This window comes from Falco naumanni, chromosome 11 (assembly GCF_017639655.2).
Source record: "Falco naumanni isolate bFalNau1 chromosome 11, bFalNau1.pat, whole genome shotgun sequence".
Lineage (NCBI taxonomy): Eukaryota > Metazoa > Chordata > Aves > Falconiformes > Falconidae > Falco > Falco naumanni.
In genome coordinates, this window is record NC_054064.1 from 11,964,930 (window position 1) to 11,982,958 (window position 18,029).

An 18,029-nucleotide genomic window follows, 5' to 3' on the forward strand; every position below is an offset into this window, starting at 1 on the left:
CAGGAAAAGGGCAGAACTTTGTGGATTTTCGGCTATATACAGATTTATCATGATATATAGCAAATTGACTGAACCAAATGACTTAGTGGCCATATAATCGTATCACAAAGGGAACAAGCTTCTGGCACCTGTCCAAGCTTCTTGTAACAGAAGTGGAATGTAACTTTCAGAATACAAAATTTCTATTCCTTCCCCCCCCACCCGCCACAACCCACAAATCACTTTTCTGTTTTGTCTGTTTTACCTCTTCATGATAATCTCTGGGTTTTCAGCTGCTGACCTACCTCTGAGGATAAAAAAAAAATGATAAAATCAGGGAAAATAGCCTTACTCTGTAACAGACTTCTCCCGAGGTGCAGGCACTGCGGACTGCAAACCCCAGTAACACCAGTGACAAGACACTGGCCCTCTCTCAGTGGTGTTGGCACCCGCTCCCGCAGCTGCGGGGCAGGACAAGTGCCCGGGGCTGCTGCCTACAGCTCTCCTAGGATGAAGTCTCCGCTGTGCCTCGCAGGAGTTCTCTCCCTTTCCTCTTTGCCTAATGTAGTTACAGCAGCTGAATTTTCAAACCTGGTTTCTTTTAAAACGTGCTAAGCTTATGAGGATATAAAAAAGCATGCATTTCTTGTGTTAGGAACTAGGGGGAAGCTCCTGCATACAGGGCATTGAGACTGCACTTTATGTTCTATTAATTGTGTTTGCATTGCAGCAGTATTTGCACAGCAGTCCAAAAGGCCTCTCTCCTGTTACAGCACATACTCAGCTCATTTTAAACTGCAGAAACTTTTCTCAGGGAGTAAGCTCTTCTTTTGGTGGTCGTAATAAATGCGAGAGATTTTCCAAAAGCCCTGGAATAATAAAACACAGTAAAAATTTACAACCCCCCCAATTTTTCCAAGAGCCAGCACTAATCCACGTGTAGGTGGTTTAATTTTGAATGCCAAATGCCTCTAAAAATCTAATGTGACGCATTTTGTATGAAACCTTTACACCACAGGTATCTCCTCTTCACAACTGACAGGCAGGCTGAACATCAGCCACATGCTAATTGCGCATTTGTTAGCCAAAACCTGGGTGTGACTGTACAGCGAGGAAACCAATGAACTACATTAAATATAGCATTTCACCTGCTTTTGGAATCAAGACACATAATCCTTTCTTATTCTGATGGTATTGCTCTCCTGTGTCTCTCCTATTTAGAGCATGTATATTTTATGAAGCATTAACAACAAACAAACATAGACCACAAAATCCAAAGTCTGCATTAGTCTCCAAAAGTAGCCACTGGAATGAAGAAAGATTTCAGAATCTGATCTCTCTGTAGCTGTAAAAACACAAAAGTCCAGATGTATATTTTAAGACATCAAGCCTAAAACACGAGCTATTTGTACATGTTGGAACTGAGGCTGTTGCTGTCATCCGCCTGAAAGGATGAATCTCAGAAAGAATCACCTACGTTGAGGGTTATTCCTGCAGTAACTAACTGACCTACCTGATCACAAGGTAAAACGATGCAAACTGGTTTGAGTACGGATTCTAAGCTGTTGAAACTTTCTTTTGAGGTATGTACAGTAAAGGAGAAATTTCACATTATTTTACTGTTCCCTATGTCTTTCATACGACTGTTTCTCCACTCCCCATTCCCCATTCAGGAAAAAACACAAATGGAAAAGGGGGATTTTTTTTTTTTTTTTTAATTTCTTTTGTCCAGATCTAGCTTGTGGAACGGGTTAAAAATTTTCAGGAGCAGAATATTAGGAGTTAATGACGCTCAGATTGTTTGTTCTTTACCTCATTAATAACTGCAACACACCATTGTTGGACCACAGCTTCCCATCTTTTAATTCTTCTCCTGTGTTGCAGAGGGGAAGGAGCTGCCCTTGCTGACAGACTGCAATTCCTATGGGACAGAAGCGATTAAAAATGTAACTGGCTCCTTGCTGTTTTGCTGTCCTGCTGGAAGAATTATTTCAGGGGCATTTAAAGGAGGGGAGGCATGGTTTCATAAGCACAGTATCTTTAATGAAACTTATTAAATGATAAGCAATTTTCTGCATTGAGAAAATATAATAGGTTTACTTTTTCGTTGTAAATTGAGATGTTCCTGCCAAAGGTTTCCATTCCTTCTTTGAGCCACATGGGCAGCGACTCCCCATGCGATACCACTGAAGGAGTGATGATCAACAAAAAGAGAAGACAAGACAGTGAGAAATGAGCAGCTGGAGGTATGCAGGGTGTGGGAGGGAAGGAGGATTTCCCAAAGCAGGTCACCGACAAAACAGACACCTTCTCCTATTGCAGCTCTGTCCCCTGTCCCAACTGCCACCGCTGCACCCTGCTCCCACTGGCTCTGCTCCCCTGGCAGTGTAGAGGGTGGTGGGACCTTCTGTGCTCTAACTGGGGGGACAGGAATGCTAAGTTTTTTAATTTTATTTTTTTTTTGGCAATTCCTGGTTTGGCTTGCGTGGCAAAATCAACACCTCCAGCTCTAAGTAAGGGAAGAGCTGGCCACAGTTCAATAAATACAATGAGAAGATCTGGAGCCAATTAAAATGTGATAAGGCTATAAAAATATAGCCAAGGTAAGTAAGGTTAAAAACTCCCAAACCTCTCAAATGACCCTTCCTCCCCCCCAAACAATGGATGGGAAGCATCCAATGGCCAGGACATTTGTGTTGCAGTGAACGCTAGCGTCATATATCAAATTAAAACCTAAAGGATCAGCTACTGAGGGAATGAATTCCATGTTCCCTCTCCTGCACAAAAGGCCACCAGAGGTTCCTGGGCTCCAGTTCACATTCACATGTCTTAGCCTGGCTTTTCTGACCAGGCCTGAAGAAAAGCACTACAAAAGCGTTACCACATCAAAGAAGTTAACATTACTGTGTTTATGACAACTTCAGTAAACACCATCCCAAAGTCTAAAGATTCTCAATGCACGAGAGAGTTAAATGGGAAAATGAATAAAATCAGTTTTACCAAATATAACAGTCAGAAACAATAAACTCCTGCAACCGTCCTGTCTCTGGTAACTTGCATTAAAATATATATAAAGTGTTCTGGGAACTGAAGCAATGCTTCAGTTCAATAAAACTAATGCAATTAAAGAGAAAGAATCCTGTTTTTCCCCCGCTTGCAATTTCAAATGAGAGCTTCCTAAAACTTGTGACCATTGCTGGAATCCAATTCAGGACCCCAGCTTATCAAATTCCCAGCTCTGGCACCATGCCTTTGAGGTATTATAAAGTGCTGCTCATCACGCCAGCTCTGCCTATAAATGCTCCAGATAACTTCAAAGTGCAGACACCCCATTTTGAAACAAGTGTTCACTGTGAAGCAAAATGGAGTCACCAAATGTGTGCAGCCTTCAGCCGGTGCTTCTTTTCTCACAGGGCAACAAAGGAAAATGTGTTAGCGCAAAAACCTCTCCCTGTAACGTTTTTTTTTTTAAACTTGGGAAGCTTTGCAGAACAGCTCACCTAAACAAAGCCGCAGGTTCCTGAGACCCTGTAGAGCAAGCATCTTATTCTGTAATTCATCCCAGGGCTGAGAAACCGCCAAGCTAATGAGCTCTCCTGCAGCCTCCTCCCCTGCAGGTGCTTCCCTGGAAGCACAATCTTAAATCAGGCACTGCCATGCCAGATGTAACCCCCCAAGCACCAACCCCTCCCTCCTAATGTGGCATGAGAAAGCCACGGCAGCACCAGCACCTGGCTCTGATGAAATCACAAACTTCTTTTCCATTCAGACAGTGGGAGGAGAATTAATTCCTCAGCTGCTTTAACGCTGATAGCCACATCTTGGGAATTCAGTACAGGAACATATTAATCTCTCTGATAGGTGATACTGCAGTATATTACTGGTGGGGGAGCCAGCACATCAGCACTGTGATGGTGACCCTGACCAGCAGACGACTGAATGGGTAAGGAGAGAAGGAGCTGCTCTAGCTTGAAGGCAGAGCCTCAACTTTGGCAGGCAGTCCTTCACTCTTGTCCCACTACTAATTTTCCAATGCATTACTTTGTCACTTGCGGATCCAGAAATGCTCATTAGGAAGGTATGTGACAGCCCCTGATAATACATGTCTGTGGCAAAATAACTGATCCCTCTTCGCAGCGCTGATCTTTAATGCTCACAGAGCACAGTAGGTTATTAGATGGAAGGCACCCTTTGACGGCCTCCAGCGCAATACATTACCAGGCAGCAATGTGCCAAGTATCTATCACTTACAGAATAATGTTGTCCCTGAAAAAGGGCCTGGCAGCAGGGATTAGGGGAGGAAGAGAGTTTAATTATATTTGTGGACGAAAAGATGTCCTGAGCAGAGTGGGCAGCCTCATTATTTATTGGCTGTTCAAAAGCGCTCAACACAATCTGAGAAACAGATCAGGCTCTGCGATACGGTGGTTCACGTTGTTGTTACAGACCCTAGCCTTGAACTCCAGTTCATGCTGAAGAACAAAATTACCTCTTAAAATATGTGGTTTACTTCTGAAAATGAAAAGGGTAAGAGATGTATTAGTAATGTTGCCATTAGTGAAGGCAGCTGTTTTTAGATATTTGGTATTTCAGGGATGTGAGTTCAGCATCGTTATTAGAAGTACAGCTTACCATATTCCTCTGCTAACTTTCCAACAGTGAGCAGATGGTTACCCTATTACCAACCATTTGCATTTAACATATTGTAATGATTTATATACCACATGTCACCCAGCAAAGGGAAAACAGTTGATGGCAACTAATTAGTTGAGTGTGAAGACGCATAGCTCAATGTATATATCCCTATTGTAGTAAAATTTTACCTTTTCTGTTGTTAACAGGTTTAATGAGCAGCGTAACAGAAATACTGACGGCAGTTAAGCGTGAACCACCTTGTCCCTCTGTCATCAGGACAGCGTCTCTACCATTAGCCTATATACCATTTATACATCACAACATTGATACCAATATTCCTGTTACATGCCGGTTTTATAAGTGATGGTGCAGGGAGGACAGATTATAACACTCCATGGTGCGTCTCCACCAATCTTTCTTAAGTGTATTTCAAAGTACTTTATAAATGTTAATATATTGGATACATATTACAGGCCAAGATGCATCTAGAGAGGGTGGAAGCGGGGATACTGCATGGCAGAGGGGGAAGACGCTTTGTGTAGCTCCCATAAAGACAGAGATGGATTTAAGGGTGAAAATGAAAACAATCACAAAGTGTTCCAAGGAGTTTATAAGGAAGAAGCAGATAACTATTGACATATGCACAAACATCCAAGTCAGAGGACAGAGTCAAGGTTTCACAGAAAGAGCATAAGTTTTAGTAAACTGCCCCCAGCACGGGGCATGTGTATGTACCATATGCATTTCACTATCCATAGTAAATCCCAAGGCCTGATCAGCCTTAACCTATGTTATGAAGCTATGGATTATCAGCCTCTTCCTGAAATGTTTTTGTTTGTTTCCAGGCTTATTTCAAAACAGTGGTCATCACCCCCAAAATGTCAAAATAATCACCAGTGAAGTACAGCTATGTCACTGCAGACTACGGCAGCATGTCCTGCATAAAATCCATACCAATCATTCCTTTTTGTTAATTGCTACCTGCTTAGAAGTCTGGATGAACTGTTGTGTGAGCAACCAGATGCTGTTCACAAACAGACTCTAAGGCTCCAAGGGTTCTGTGTGCTGCAAAAAGCTAAAGGTCTCGCACAGGAATGGTGGTATGTCAAGAAGTTCTCCAGTTCCTGCTCCCTCATAATGTCATTAGGACACCTCTTGCCATTCGGCACCCTTTCGTTTCTACCATGTCCCATGGATCTAACCAGGACACAGCTCGTTCTCCTGCAGAGGGCTGCAGCTAACGTTATGCCTTCCCGAATGCATCAGCAGCCAGGCTTCCTCTTGGGAATGCTACCTGCAGCATAACCCCTCGTCTCCTCTTCCCTGACCATAGCGCTGCCCACTAAATTCACAGCGCTGCTGTTTCTTTCTGTAGCGCTTTTCCTGCTTTTCCATGATCAAGGTTATATTCTATGAGAACAGAATTAAAACCTACCCTGCTGTTCAGCCCAGTTAACAAGATGTTTTATTTGTGTTTTACCAAGGATTTCAGCTGCTGACTCACTGGCACAACAGCCTGCTGCAGTCAAGTAAGGACCACGGCGATCCCCTTTGTGCACGGGTCACTAGTACTGCTGACATCCATTAATCCTGGAGATGGACTCAACACTGAAGGAGGGGAAGGGTTCTCACAGACCCCAGGTAATGAGACTATTAGACCTTGACCTTTACTAATTCACTTCCCAGTTTTCTGAATAGGTGTCTCCGTGTGACTGTACGACTGGACTTAGCAGAACTGCCCTGTTTCACATCAGCCTTATCATACAAAGAGGGAAGACGGACTGAGAGGTGTGGTTTTTTCTCACTTTTTCAAACAGAAGCTGGGACAGCCTTCTTACTTCTGTCCTCCCTCCCTTCCTTCCTCCCTTCCTTCCTTTCCATCACTTGTTCTCCCTCACTCCCTCCCTCCTCCTACATGAACACATTTGAAACTCATTGGTTTAATATGGGTAACTTCACTGAAATTAGTCCCCGTTTGCAGGATGGCAGCTGAAACTAGTATCAGGTCTTGTCTCTTGTTTCAACACTTCTTGTCATGTATAGGGAGTGATACACAGGATTTACTATGGCACTGTAGTAGAGGGAAATAAAGAAGAAAGGCTGCAAAGTTAACTCTCTTAGTTTCAAGTATTTCCCTAAATCACAGCTGAAGGATGGCTCATTTATTACAACTAACAAAAAAGATTAACACAGAGAGAAGCACCACCACCTGTATCAAGAAAAAGTACATGGATATTCTGGGTTCAGCTGCTACCTTCTGAGGCACTTCACACGCTGAGGAGTATCCAGTAAAAATCAGCTTCTAAGCACATGTGATTAGGTATTGAGATGGAAGAAAAGAAATGTCAGGTGATCTCACAGTGCTGGTACTCCTGCAAGGGATCAGACTGTCAAATTAAAAATAAAAGAAAAAAAACCCACCTACAAGCTGGTAGTTCCTATCACTTGTGAGATAGTTGGAAATGTTTAAACTTTTAACGTGATAATATGTTCTACCACTCCAGCTTTAACTTCAACATGAAGGACATCCCTGTGCCAGGAACCATTTGTATATGTGATCCAGGAGATCCTTAAGCTTATTTCAGTGTTTGCATAAAATTGAACTCTTTTGGAATGGAAAGCTTAAAGGAAAGAAAGTTTCTGCAAGATATTGGAATCACTGAATTTATTCAGAAAGGCTCTTTGGATAGCTTTTCAGCATAAAAAGCAATACAGGAAGAAAAATTCTCATTTCTTTCATCAGGAGTTTTATCTCTACTCCTTTAATGTTCAATGGCACAATGAATTATACTAAAAAAAGGTTTGGTGCCTCTTCTCAAACACCCTGATCCTGCACGATACTGAGCTTCCTTGAAAGTCAGCTGAGGGAGATCAGTATGGAAATGCTTGATGTCTTGCAAAACAGGCCAAGAAAAGATGATCAGATGCTAATGAGCAAAGGTGGCAAGTGAAACCTGGTGATTTAAACCCACCAGTTTCAAAAGTGAATAGCAGAATTAGAGACCTAGTGAGCTGCCTGGACTCCACTGCTCTGCTCCTCTTCCAGCCACTACAAGACTGAGACCACTCTGAGCTGACGGACAGCCCTTGTGTCACCAGGATGGAGGGTGGAAACCAGTATTATCTGAACGTGGGCAGGAATAAAATCCAGCCAGGACACCTGTACTGAGTAAACCATTGGAGACTACTCATGTGTGAATAAACACAGTGACCATTTAATTATTTCAATTCCTGATGATCCTAGATTTGTTTACAGAAAATGAAGGACCATTTTCCCTAGTGACATATTACAGTAGATATATTAAAAAAGCTAATTGCACTCGGGAGTTAAAGATAAATTGACATGGTCTTAAATACATATATTTCTTTTTATTTCCTGTTCTCTAATGAGTTCATAATTTAATTGGAGAAACCGCTAGATTCCCTCCAAGTACTAGTGAAAATCTCAAAGGAGAACAAGCTGCTTAGGCAAGTGTTCTCATAAAACAAAGACTATCCAAGTATGGGAAATAAATACTAGAAACAGGAATGGTATTCAGTTGTCCTCTTAAAAGCTTGAAGCCTACATATCTTCATATTGATGATCTGGTTCTGAGCTGAACATTAATGAAAACATTGTCTATTATGAATAAAACTAAAGCACTTCTATATATTACCGCTTCCCTAGGGCAAAGTTCTGCTTTTGAGTAAATTGCAGAGGGATATTATCACAGCGCTGTCAAGCGTATGCCAGAGTAACATACAGATTTAATCCAATTAATCCATCCGTAGAAGAAACCAGAGGATGAAACCTGGTAGAACCCAGCCGCCACACTGACCACCTACCGACGGCAGCAGCGTGCGCCCCCGGCTCGGGGGCAGATCAGCCCTGGGGCAGAGCAGGGCTCTCCCCTGCCCCACATCCACCACAGCGGTACTGAGCGCCTGGCCCAGGGTCACAGCCGGCAGGAGACAAAAAAGCCCCAACTCCCTAAGCAGCAAACGTGCTTTCCTTCAGACTAATTTCTTCAGATGCTGAGATGGATTTACATTTTGAAAAGAGAATGTGAGAGCAAGGATCTGTTAAAACTGAGGCTACTTTTCACTTGCATACTGTGAGTCAGAGGTTTCTATTGCTGCTGGAACGGCAACCGGAGCTGAGACAGGGTCAGAAAACCCTGGGGCTTAAATACAGAAGCTTCAAGGCGAGAGAGAGTATAAAAATAAATTCCAAAGGGCTTAATAACGTTGTACAGAGGCTGGATATTCTGGTGCCAGAAGGAAACTGGTGGCTCTTAGATCAAAACCTAATCACCCCAAAGCAATAAGATCCTTTGTTTTAGCCAGCTAGTCATTCTGTCACCCACTGGGGCAATGTTTTTTTACTAGCATCCCAACTTACTGTTAACTTACAGTCTATAAATGTACACGTCACTGACAGTACGGTTAAAGCAAAAAGACTTTGGAATGATGGTGGTTGAAACTTTAGCAGCCTGATCCAAAATTTGCTAGCAACCTTTTGATTGACTTCAAAGGAATTATTATCAGCATTTTAGTGAACTTCTCCCACCCCCCCCAAAAATGTTAAAACAGGGAGCTGTACCTCACAGCTTACTCCCAAGACTGTCCTTCACGTGGAATCAAAGGCAGAGCCCGCAGACAGCCCAGGCCACCTCTGCAGCAGCAAAGTGAGAGACACCTTCCTGATGTTACCACACAACACATTCTGATTCTCTGCAGCAAGGCCAGAGGAGGGGAAAAATGTCTGCTCTTTCTTAGTTTCCCACCCCAGAAGACTTTATTTATGCATTAGTCGACCTTTCTAGCCGTTAGGACCATCTTGCTTCAGCAGTTAATTAACACAAGTGCCATAATTTAATACAGTTAATGCTACTTTATGCCCTTTAATGTACCTTCCATTAGTGATATTATTGTAGTATTACCCTGTAAATTAAAACGAGATCAAGAGTAAGAGAGGCTCTCTTTAATTAAGGTACTGGCACACTACATCGTCCATTATTCACTAGAAAAAATCACCCTGATTTAGTGAAGCAGACCATCAGTAAGTCAGAATCAGTTCATGTGGATTATTAGGTTTCTTGAATAATGTGAGCACAATGGGGTTGCTGAAATTGCTAACAGCCACGTTTCCTTTTTTTCATCACCTTAATAAATACACAATGGAAGTGGTAAATTGAAGATGAATAAACGAGTGGTAATAGAGGAGGTAAGGCGCTCATCGAGGGTACACAGGTTTTCGTCTCTAATGCTACATACATCAGGCTTATTTCACACCAAAATGCAAAGCAATGACAAAACAAATCCTATATTAAGTGGGCAAATCTCCTATCTATAATTCATTGTGAAATATTAACCACCCCAGCGTCCTGTATATTAAATATGGTGGCTTTAAGATAGATGCTTTTCACTGTCATCAATCCTTAAAATACAGCATGAAACAAACTGCAATTTATGCTGCCTTTAGAAATACGCTATTATGAACTTTGGTGATTTGAAGTATAGTTAACAAACAGGTTTTTTTCAGTAAAAGGACTAACTTTGAGATGTGTCTGCTAGCATCACTCGTCTACCACATGTAAAGCTCCTCGGTAACATCCCTTTGTATCCCGTCCTCATGGAACAGTCTAGTCCAGCTTTACTAAATGTACACATACATCAGGTCTCAAAGCCCAGAATATGAAACATTGTAGGAAAAAAAAATGTTTAAATTGTAACTTAATTTCCAGTCAACATCCTAAATTAACGTGGAGCGGCTAGGAAGCTCAGCTGAATCAGAAACAGCAGCACAAAGCCCCTGGTGTAACCCTTGCTCCTCTCCACTGTGTTCCCATGCTCAGGGCACGCCAGGGTACATGACTATAATGCTGATTTGGAGACTCTTGCAGGGGGAAACCAATCGGGTTTCTGGTAGGAGACCAAAAATACCTAAAACCTATTGCAAGTTCCGTTTGGTGTGCCTAAATAGTCAGGGGCTGTGTGCTGCAGCCTTACAGCTCTGCAGCAGTAAGCAAGCCCATAAAGTCTTTAACAAGGAAGCCTCAGAACATATTGAAGGAAAGGCCACCAAATCCCTGAAGAGCTGTTCTTCTCATTAGCAGAAGACTGATAAGAATTCACACGAATCTAATCTAGTGAGATACTATTACACATCAGATATTTCTTTTAAAGCATGTGTCCAATTACTGCAGCATTTAGACAACAAGCATCAGCATCAGATAAGTACCCTGTACAGTCACACTTCATTTCTATAGATAATTTTTCACAAGATTGCCATGCCCCAGATGTGCTCAGAAAGTTTCTGGTTCTAATTTGCATGCAATGCACTCTTTTTTAATCCTTCAGATGCTTTCTTTGATAAAGTACTCATAGTCTAATTGATGTCAGATTAAGCACCAAATGGGTTTTCAGATGGGGAGCAGCTTTTCCTTAAAGTGTAACGACCTTCAAATCCTGAGCTTTGATATGATGCCTCTGTAGAGCTAAATATGGGGAGCCCAGTGGAGAAAGGATACACATTAAACAGAACATATGTGTTATTTTTTATATACTGCGGCTAACTTCACCAAACTATTTCAAACAGTATCTTAAGCTGCCCACGATCCACCTAGCCCTCCAAGAGGCTTCTAAAAAATAATTTACAATGTAACTATGAGAGTAACAATAAGAATTCTTAAAACAGCAGCATTTATCTTACACTTTCACACGTTCAATTAGTGATTCTGTGTGCGTGAGTATGTGTTTGGTATGGACACAGAAGATTGTAACTACATGCTAAATCTACAGTCCTAAGAAATGTATTTGTGATGTCATATAAAAATATATCGGCACTGCAAAAGCACTTATGCATTCAAATCTCTGTGTGGCATCAATTCTTCCTTTATATAAAAGTTAGGGCAATATTTTTCAATAGATTACGTCACAGTAATTTGATTCTATTTTGATTTCATGTATTGATTTTTGCAATATGGAAATGCTTATGAACATGAAGGTCTTGTATGAAAGAAGTAGAAAATGGCAAACGCACTACAGAAGTAATAAAAATACAGTAGCCAGTGTTCTAGATAATCACTGTCTCTTTTCTTTCACTCGGTCCTGAGTCTGCAAAAAATGCCCTGGTCTTCCAAGATATGTTAGCTTTTCTGTTTGTTTGGATACTTAGCTTCTCTTAAAAAAAAAAAAAAAAAGTTTTTTAAAAAGGAAGATCTGAACTCTTTATAGAAGAAACAGAGGAGAAGGAAAAGGTACATTAGAAAGGTGAGTGAATTGCAATAGAGAAGGTCTTATTTATTTCTTCCGAGCAAATTGGCATCCAAGACACATGTAAAGGGTATTACCCTCCTGCTTGAGGTCATCAGTCAATTGCTAGTTTGAGTTGGGAAGAAAATTTCCCGATAGGAATGTCATTGCACAGTTATTATTTCTGGGACTACGGCACCTGCTGCCAGCCACTGCTTGCCCTAGAGGGACTATTTGTCATGAACCTAGTTGAGTAATCATCTTTGTTATATTCAAATCAGTCTCTCTAAAAAACATTGTTGCTTTTTTCCATTTTACTTCAGCTTCACTGCTTTTCAGAGCTAATTAGAGTACAAGGAACGGACTCTAATCTCTGCCGCCTTCCTTGTTCACAGGCAGTTCATAGCCAGACCTAGCGGGAAGGGTCTGCGCAAGGGCTGCTGTATCAATCACAGCTCACATTAGCCTGAAAAAGTCAAATGACAAAACAGAATCTCTCTTTTTGGTTAACTGCCATGAGATCAGGCTCCAGCTATATAAAAGCAGACTGTCCTAATGCCAGGGTGAATTCCTGAGCCAGCGTAAGAAATGGTCAGCACCACACCGCTCACGAGATCTAGGGCTCAAGATCCCAGGCTCGTGACAGCGAACACGCAGGACTTTGTGCCGCTGAATCAGACATCTCTAGTACAACCAGAAACAGGCTTCAGCTGAGCCAGGCTTCCAATGCACACGTCTAGGCAGAAAATGTCAGCACGTTTGGGGAAATAAACCATTTGGAATAACCTCTAAAACCAAACACACACACTTGTGTCTAAAGGTGTACGTTCTCTTACCTTCCGTATACCCTTATGTCTGAAATTGCATAAAAGTAGCGTGCCAGGTGTTGCTCATCTACATATATTTCTCCAGTTGCTGGCCTAAGCAGTCTTATCCTCAGATCTGTGATGGTAAAGAAATCTCTTAACTTCTTGGTTGTGTCGAGCTGACCATAAAGAGAAGCCATGTTATGAAGCCGAGGTCCAGCAAAAAAAGCAAATCTATCTTTAATTTCAAAGTGGATTATTTTACTATTTGTCATGTACCCAGTAGAGTATTCCTCTGTGCAAATGATTTCTAGGACTGTGTGCTGTGATAAATCCCTCACTGATTTTGGATCCATGTGGAAAGCATCTAAGCAGTCCGTGGCATAGTATTGGTAGGGCTGCCATGTTCGTCCATAGTCGAGTGATTTCTCCAGGATCATTTGGTCTGGACGGCCAGATTCAAAAGTGATAACTATGTTATCTGTAAGCTCAATGGTTTTGTTCCAGGAGAGCGTGATATTAACATGAAGAGGCTTTGGATAATCCTTCCAAGTTGTGGACTGCCAAAATGTGGAGGGATGTCTTCCTTCAAGATCAAACATCAGTTCCGGGGGATGAGCCAGTTCTTGGGTACTCGCATCACATTCATTATTGCACATGTAGGGATTCCCCTGGAAAAGAGCAGAGCAGTGTTACAAGAGGCACGGTATAGGTGACTGTGACACATAAAGATGTTTTTTTGGCACAAGAGAACTGCTGCTTTTTCTCCAGCAGTTAAACCAAGAAAGAAAAAACAAGTGCTTGCAAGGAATACCTTTATCTTAACAAGATTGATCCTGGCAGTTTTACCTGTTGAAGTAAATGTACAAACACACATACATAGCACCCTTGCTTCTGTAACATAAACATTTTTCTTAGTATGTCTTAGAGAAAGAAAAGCTTATTTACCCTGAACGACTCAGACCAGCGATCGAGTCACAGAAGACTGTGAACAGTAAGCAAGTCTGTTAATAGCTCAGTAACTCCAACTCTTCCTAGAAAGATGTAACAGCTGAAGAGAATTTCTTTTTAAAACACGTATGTTTCTCAAGGGTTCTGCTCACGAAAGAAGTGATTTTTAGGGCAAGTGTTTTGAGGTCAGCAGTGCAGCTCACACGTACTCGGTATGAACCAGTACCCAGTATACCCTCAAGTTTCCTTTCACCCGGCTGTGAAATTTATCATGCTTAACTGGGCTCCTGGCTTAGTACCGGCTTGCCGTAAAACATTTACACTTGCCACCAAAAGCCATTAGAAAAACAGCACTCTGCCAGCTCTGGGGCTTGATTCAGACATCTGCCATCTTATTACAGGGTAGTGAAGTACTTCAGGAAAGACTTTTCACAAGGCACTGGCTCCAATTTATCAGAATGAGATAATCCAGCACTTGATTAGGTGGGAGATGTCAGCAGATCCAGCTGGAATGCTGCCGAGGTGGCTGGAGCTCTGAACTGGGGGGTGAGTTAAAAACAGCAACAAAAAAAGCTTGCCAATAGTGCACAGCTTTTACTGCTGCTTGTCCTCTGTAGCAAGGTGAAAGTGAATTATTTTCTTCCTGGCCTTTTGATGCATTAACTTGCACACTACGATCTTCTGCTTCTTCACAAAGGCTATTTTGTCTGCAGATTGGGGATATCTTGCAGCAGTTGCCAAGATATCAGACCCTGTAGGCTGCACTGAATCACATCTATCTAATTTCAGCTTTCAACAACACATTAGTATTTTGCTACTTGTTCATTCTTCGTTTGTTCCAGATAGCAACGGCTGCTCTGTATCCTTCCCTCCGTCTCACACGCGGATGGTGGAAGAAGCCATGCCTCTTTTCACTGATGGTCAGCACTGATGGGGAAAACGATGCACATGCCTATACCTAGCAGCGCTTGACAGGGGCATAAGTGTAGCTGTTACTGTCATTAATCACCATTCCCCTCACCTACCCTGAAAACAGAACAAGCCCTTGTATGATAATCAACCTTTTCTTCTAATTACAGTTACGCTTCTCTCCATCGCAAAGCCTCAGGGCAGTGAAGCAATTCAATGCCATCCAGTGTGGGAAATGGGTTTCAAACATGAGTTTCCAACTTGGCTGCTGCTCTGCCCCTTGACATACGCCCACCAAGCACAAGCAAATGGGCTCCTGCACTCTGACCAGCAACCTCCTCTTACCTGGGCAGGGAAATACTATTTTCTTTCTCTCTCTTTCTTTCCCATTAATACAGCTGAATGCTAAAACTGACAACGATTCATTGGGACTTGAAGCTAGGAAAAAAACTGCACGACAACAAAAAGGGTTATTTGAAAGCAGCACACTGCTTGTTACACTGACAGCTTCAAAGCACGCAGCTGTAACTGGAAATACTCTGCAAAACGTGTCTGTAACTCCCTGTTACAGCTCTGATTTCAAGCTCACGGTTGCTATTTCTATGCCTTCCTTTTGAATAAAACAGTGAAAATCAAAAATAAGTTTCAAGCAGAACAGAGAAAACACCGAATTTTTAATTATTTAAGCTTCATTTAATATATCAGACACAAATGCCAGAATTTGCTAACTTACTTAGGCCTTTTCCTTAGGGAAAATACACATTGTGAAATCTGTAAGGTTCCACACCCTTTGACTATATGTACATATCAGTTTTGCAGAAAATGCTCACAGTTGTGCAAATCACAGCTTTCTGAGGTTTACTAGAAAAATCTGGTCACTTCTGTACCTATCCCCACAAAGCAGCGTGCATACCTATAATGTATATGCTTCTGTCATTGTTGGAAAAAGCAACTTTACCGGGAGTTAGTGGGTGTTGAAACCCAGCAAATAAAAGCTCCTGGGTAGCCAGACAGGTGCATTAAGCTCTGCTGAGGGATGGCTTCGGCTTCCTGCTCCAAAGCACCCACTGAGTCTGTTGTCATTCTTCATGTTAAAAACTAAAGCCACTCTGATCCGCGAGTCCCTGCATGCTGGAGGAGGCACGCTTTGTGACTTCCAGTGGGTAATCCACATTGTGTAAGACATATTGTTTCTTTCTGAATGTCAGTGGATTTCTTTTGCTCCCTTTTTCTTTCATCTCTTCCTTTTTAGCAAAAGCTGAGGTGCCAATATAATCAGAGAATGCAGGGAGACGGGTCTCTAACAAAACACAAGCTAACGTGAACACAGTAAGATCATGAGAGCTGGTAGCAATAAGGTACCTACAAAATGGTGCAGTGAATGCTAAAAATCAGCCCTAGCTGGCTACTGAATGGTAGTCTACATCTCTGTGGGCACAAGGCTTTTTTTGGGGGGGGAAAGATGAGGCTGTTCACATTAAATGGGTCAAAGTGCTGTCCTGCACCTCAAAGTCTTACCAGCAGTAACATCAGTGGCACAACCTGCCACTGAAACCCTGGGGTAAGGGTATCACTGCAAATGAGAATCCTAATAAAAAGCTTCAGGCATATCCTACCCAACAAATGGAATTATTCTTTTAATTTTATAGCATGAAATTCTCTTTTAAGACTCGAATGATTGGATGACACCAAAACAACCTGCGTGGAGTTCAGTATTCTAGAGAATATTAGGAGAAAAAAAAACCCTAAGCTGATATAAGCTGATAAAATAAATGTCCTGAATTCTAACGCAGGGAGGGGGAGAGAAATGATGAGTTTAGGGAAGTTCCCCTCTGCCTGCTGACACGGACGTCACTGATGTAATTCTGAAGTACTTAACTTGGTTATTGCTTCAGAGGCTTGGAGTCAGATTCCCATTTTCTCTACCAGCATCTTGGCATTAAACTGCTTCTAATTAATCTTAAACATAATTAGCATGTTAAGTCATACTTACACTACCAAAACAGTGTACAGGGGTCTTACCCTACATGAACATCCCTTAGTACACATTAGTATGAAAACAATTAATTTAACTGGCATTAGTTGCCTATTTTAATGTCTTGATCTCTGTGATAATCCTTTTTAAGATCTATATCTCAGTAAAATGAATACAACGAAGAGAAACCTTTGCCAATTTGTGAAAAGTAAGGCCGTTCTGTGTCGGGGACACCTAAAGCATGGAACATTAGCAGCCGTAAGTAATTCTGTGACCAGCAGGCAGCCGTAAACTGATCTTCATTCAAGCCTTCCAAGCAGCAGCTCTTCAGCTGGACAGGGTGGAAAATATTTATAACTTTTCAAAATGGTATTTAAGCCATTAGGACATTTCTAAATAATTAAACCCTAATAAACACTTCTAAACACTTTAGTGCTAATTAGCATAAAAGGTAGCTGAGGCTTTCCCAACACCATGACCATCCAGAAGAAACCCACTATCTTTCTGTACAGTAATTGGAGATGCATATTAAATAGCTCCTTGCAGGCAGGCAAATTAAGTTGCTATTTATTTTGTTTTAGGCTGCTCATGGAACGAAAAATATTACCAAAACTACTGACATAGTCTACAAGCTCTGGCTTTAGGGCGAGGTACCCATTTTGCAAGCATGGCAAGGGTACCTGGCTGCATCACACGGTCTGGTCACGCTCAGTGCCCGTAACTCTCAAGCGGAGTTACTGCAGAAGCTGCTGACTAGGGCTGACTGGTACCAGTAGGGTTTCCCCTCATTTGGCTGGATTTAGTTTGTTGTAGCACTCAGTGATGTCTGTTTGTGCCAGCCAGCTTGAACCTTCATAGTGGTGTCTGAGGTGCTCTGCAAGTGTCCCCACCTGGGACGTCCCTAAACATCCCTCCCACTGGGCAGGAACATCGCCTTACCAAGTGCATCAAGAGGAACAACTTGGTGGCGGACAGGACAGTGACCCTAGAGTGAGGGTCTTGGCTAAAAACAGAGGTCTAGCAGTAGTACGACCTTTGAGCGTCAGCAGGGGAGCCAGCAGCCGCGCTGCAGCTGCTGTTCAAGGGTTAAAGTCCAAGCGCTGCTGCTCAGGCAAAGCCAGTCTCTCATCAGGACAGCTCCTCAGCGCATCCGCGCAGGCTTAGGGCTTGATTGAAGATGTTGCTTCTTTCAATCTGCTTCCTGTCCACTCTAACGCCTCATGGACTTTTTTACTCAGGAACAAAGACAGAGTGGCTTAACCCTTCTGCAGCATGAATATTGGAAGCTGTATCACAGATTACATGCTGTAATAGACACCTGGCTAAATCCCTATAGAGGATTATAACTTGCATTTTCAAACTGGTTAAGGCTGCTGAGGTCAAGCAGACCAAGATTTAAAAAAGGAGCAAAATAAATTTTCAGGAAGCAAGTCACAGCAGCTGATTTCTGTACCACTGCCTCAAGGTAGTTAGCTCAGATGTGCAAAACCAGAAATAAATACAGTCTGTCTCACGTTTGGCGTGAGGTCGTGCAGTAA

At 42.2% G+C, this 18,029-nt stretch overlaps 1 protein-coding gene and 1 long non-coding RNA gene across 6 annotated transcripts in view; one reads left to right on the forward strand and one right to left on the reverse strand.

Moving 5' to 3' along the window:
- Positions 1-18,029, reverse strand: part of NTNG1 (netrin G1) — a 158,855-nt gene that overhangs the window by 77,765 nt on the left and 63,061 nt on the right. For all 5 annotated transcript variants that reach the window (XM_040610202.1, XM_040610200.1, XM_040610203.1 and 2 more), the window contains exon 3: positions 12,687-13,327. In XM_040610202.1, the coding sequence (XP_040466136.1) occupies positions 12,687-13,327 (641 nt within the window). The remainder of the gene's footprint in view (positions 1-12,686; positions 13,328-18,029) is intronic.
- On the forward strand, positions 13,201-16,126 carry LOC121095429. The gene is made up of 3 exons (XR_005830099.1): positions 13,201-13,286; positions 14,009-14,153; positions 14,450-16,126. It is a non-coding gene; the product is annotated as an uncharacterized LOC121095429 (long non-coding RNA).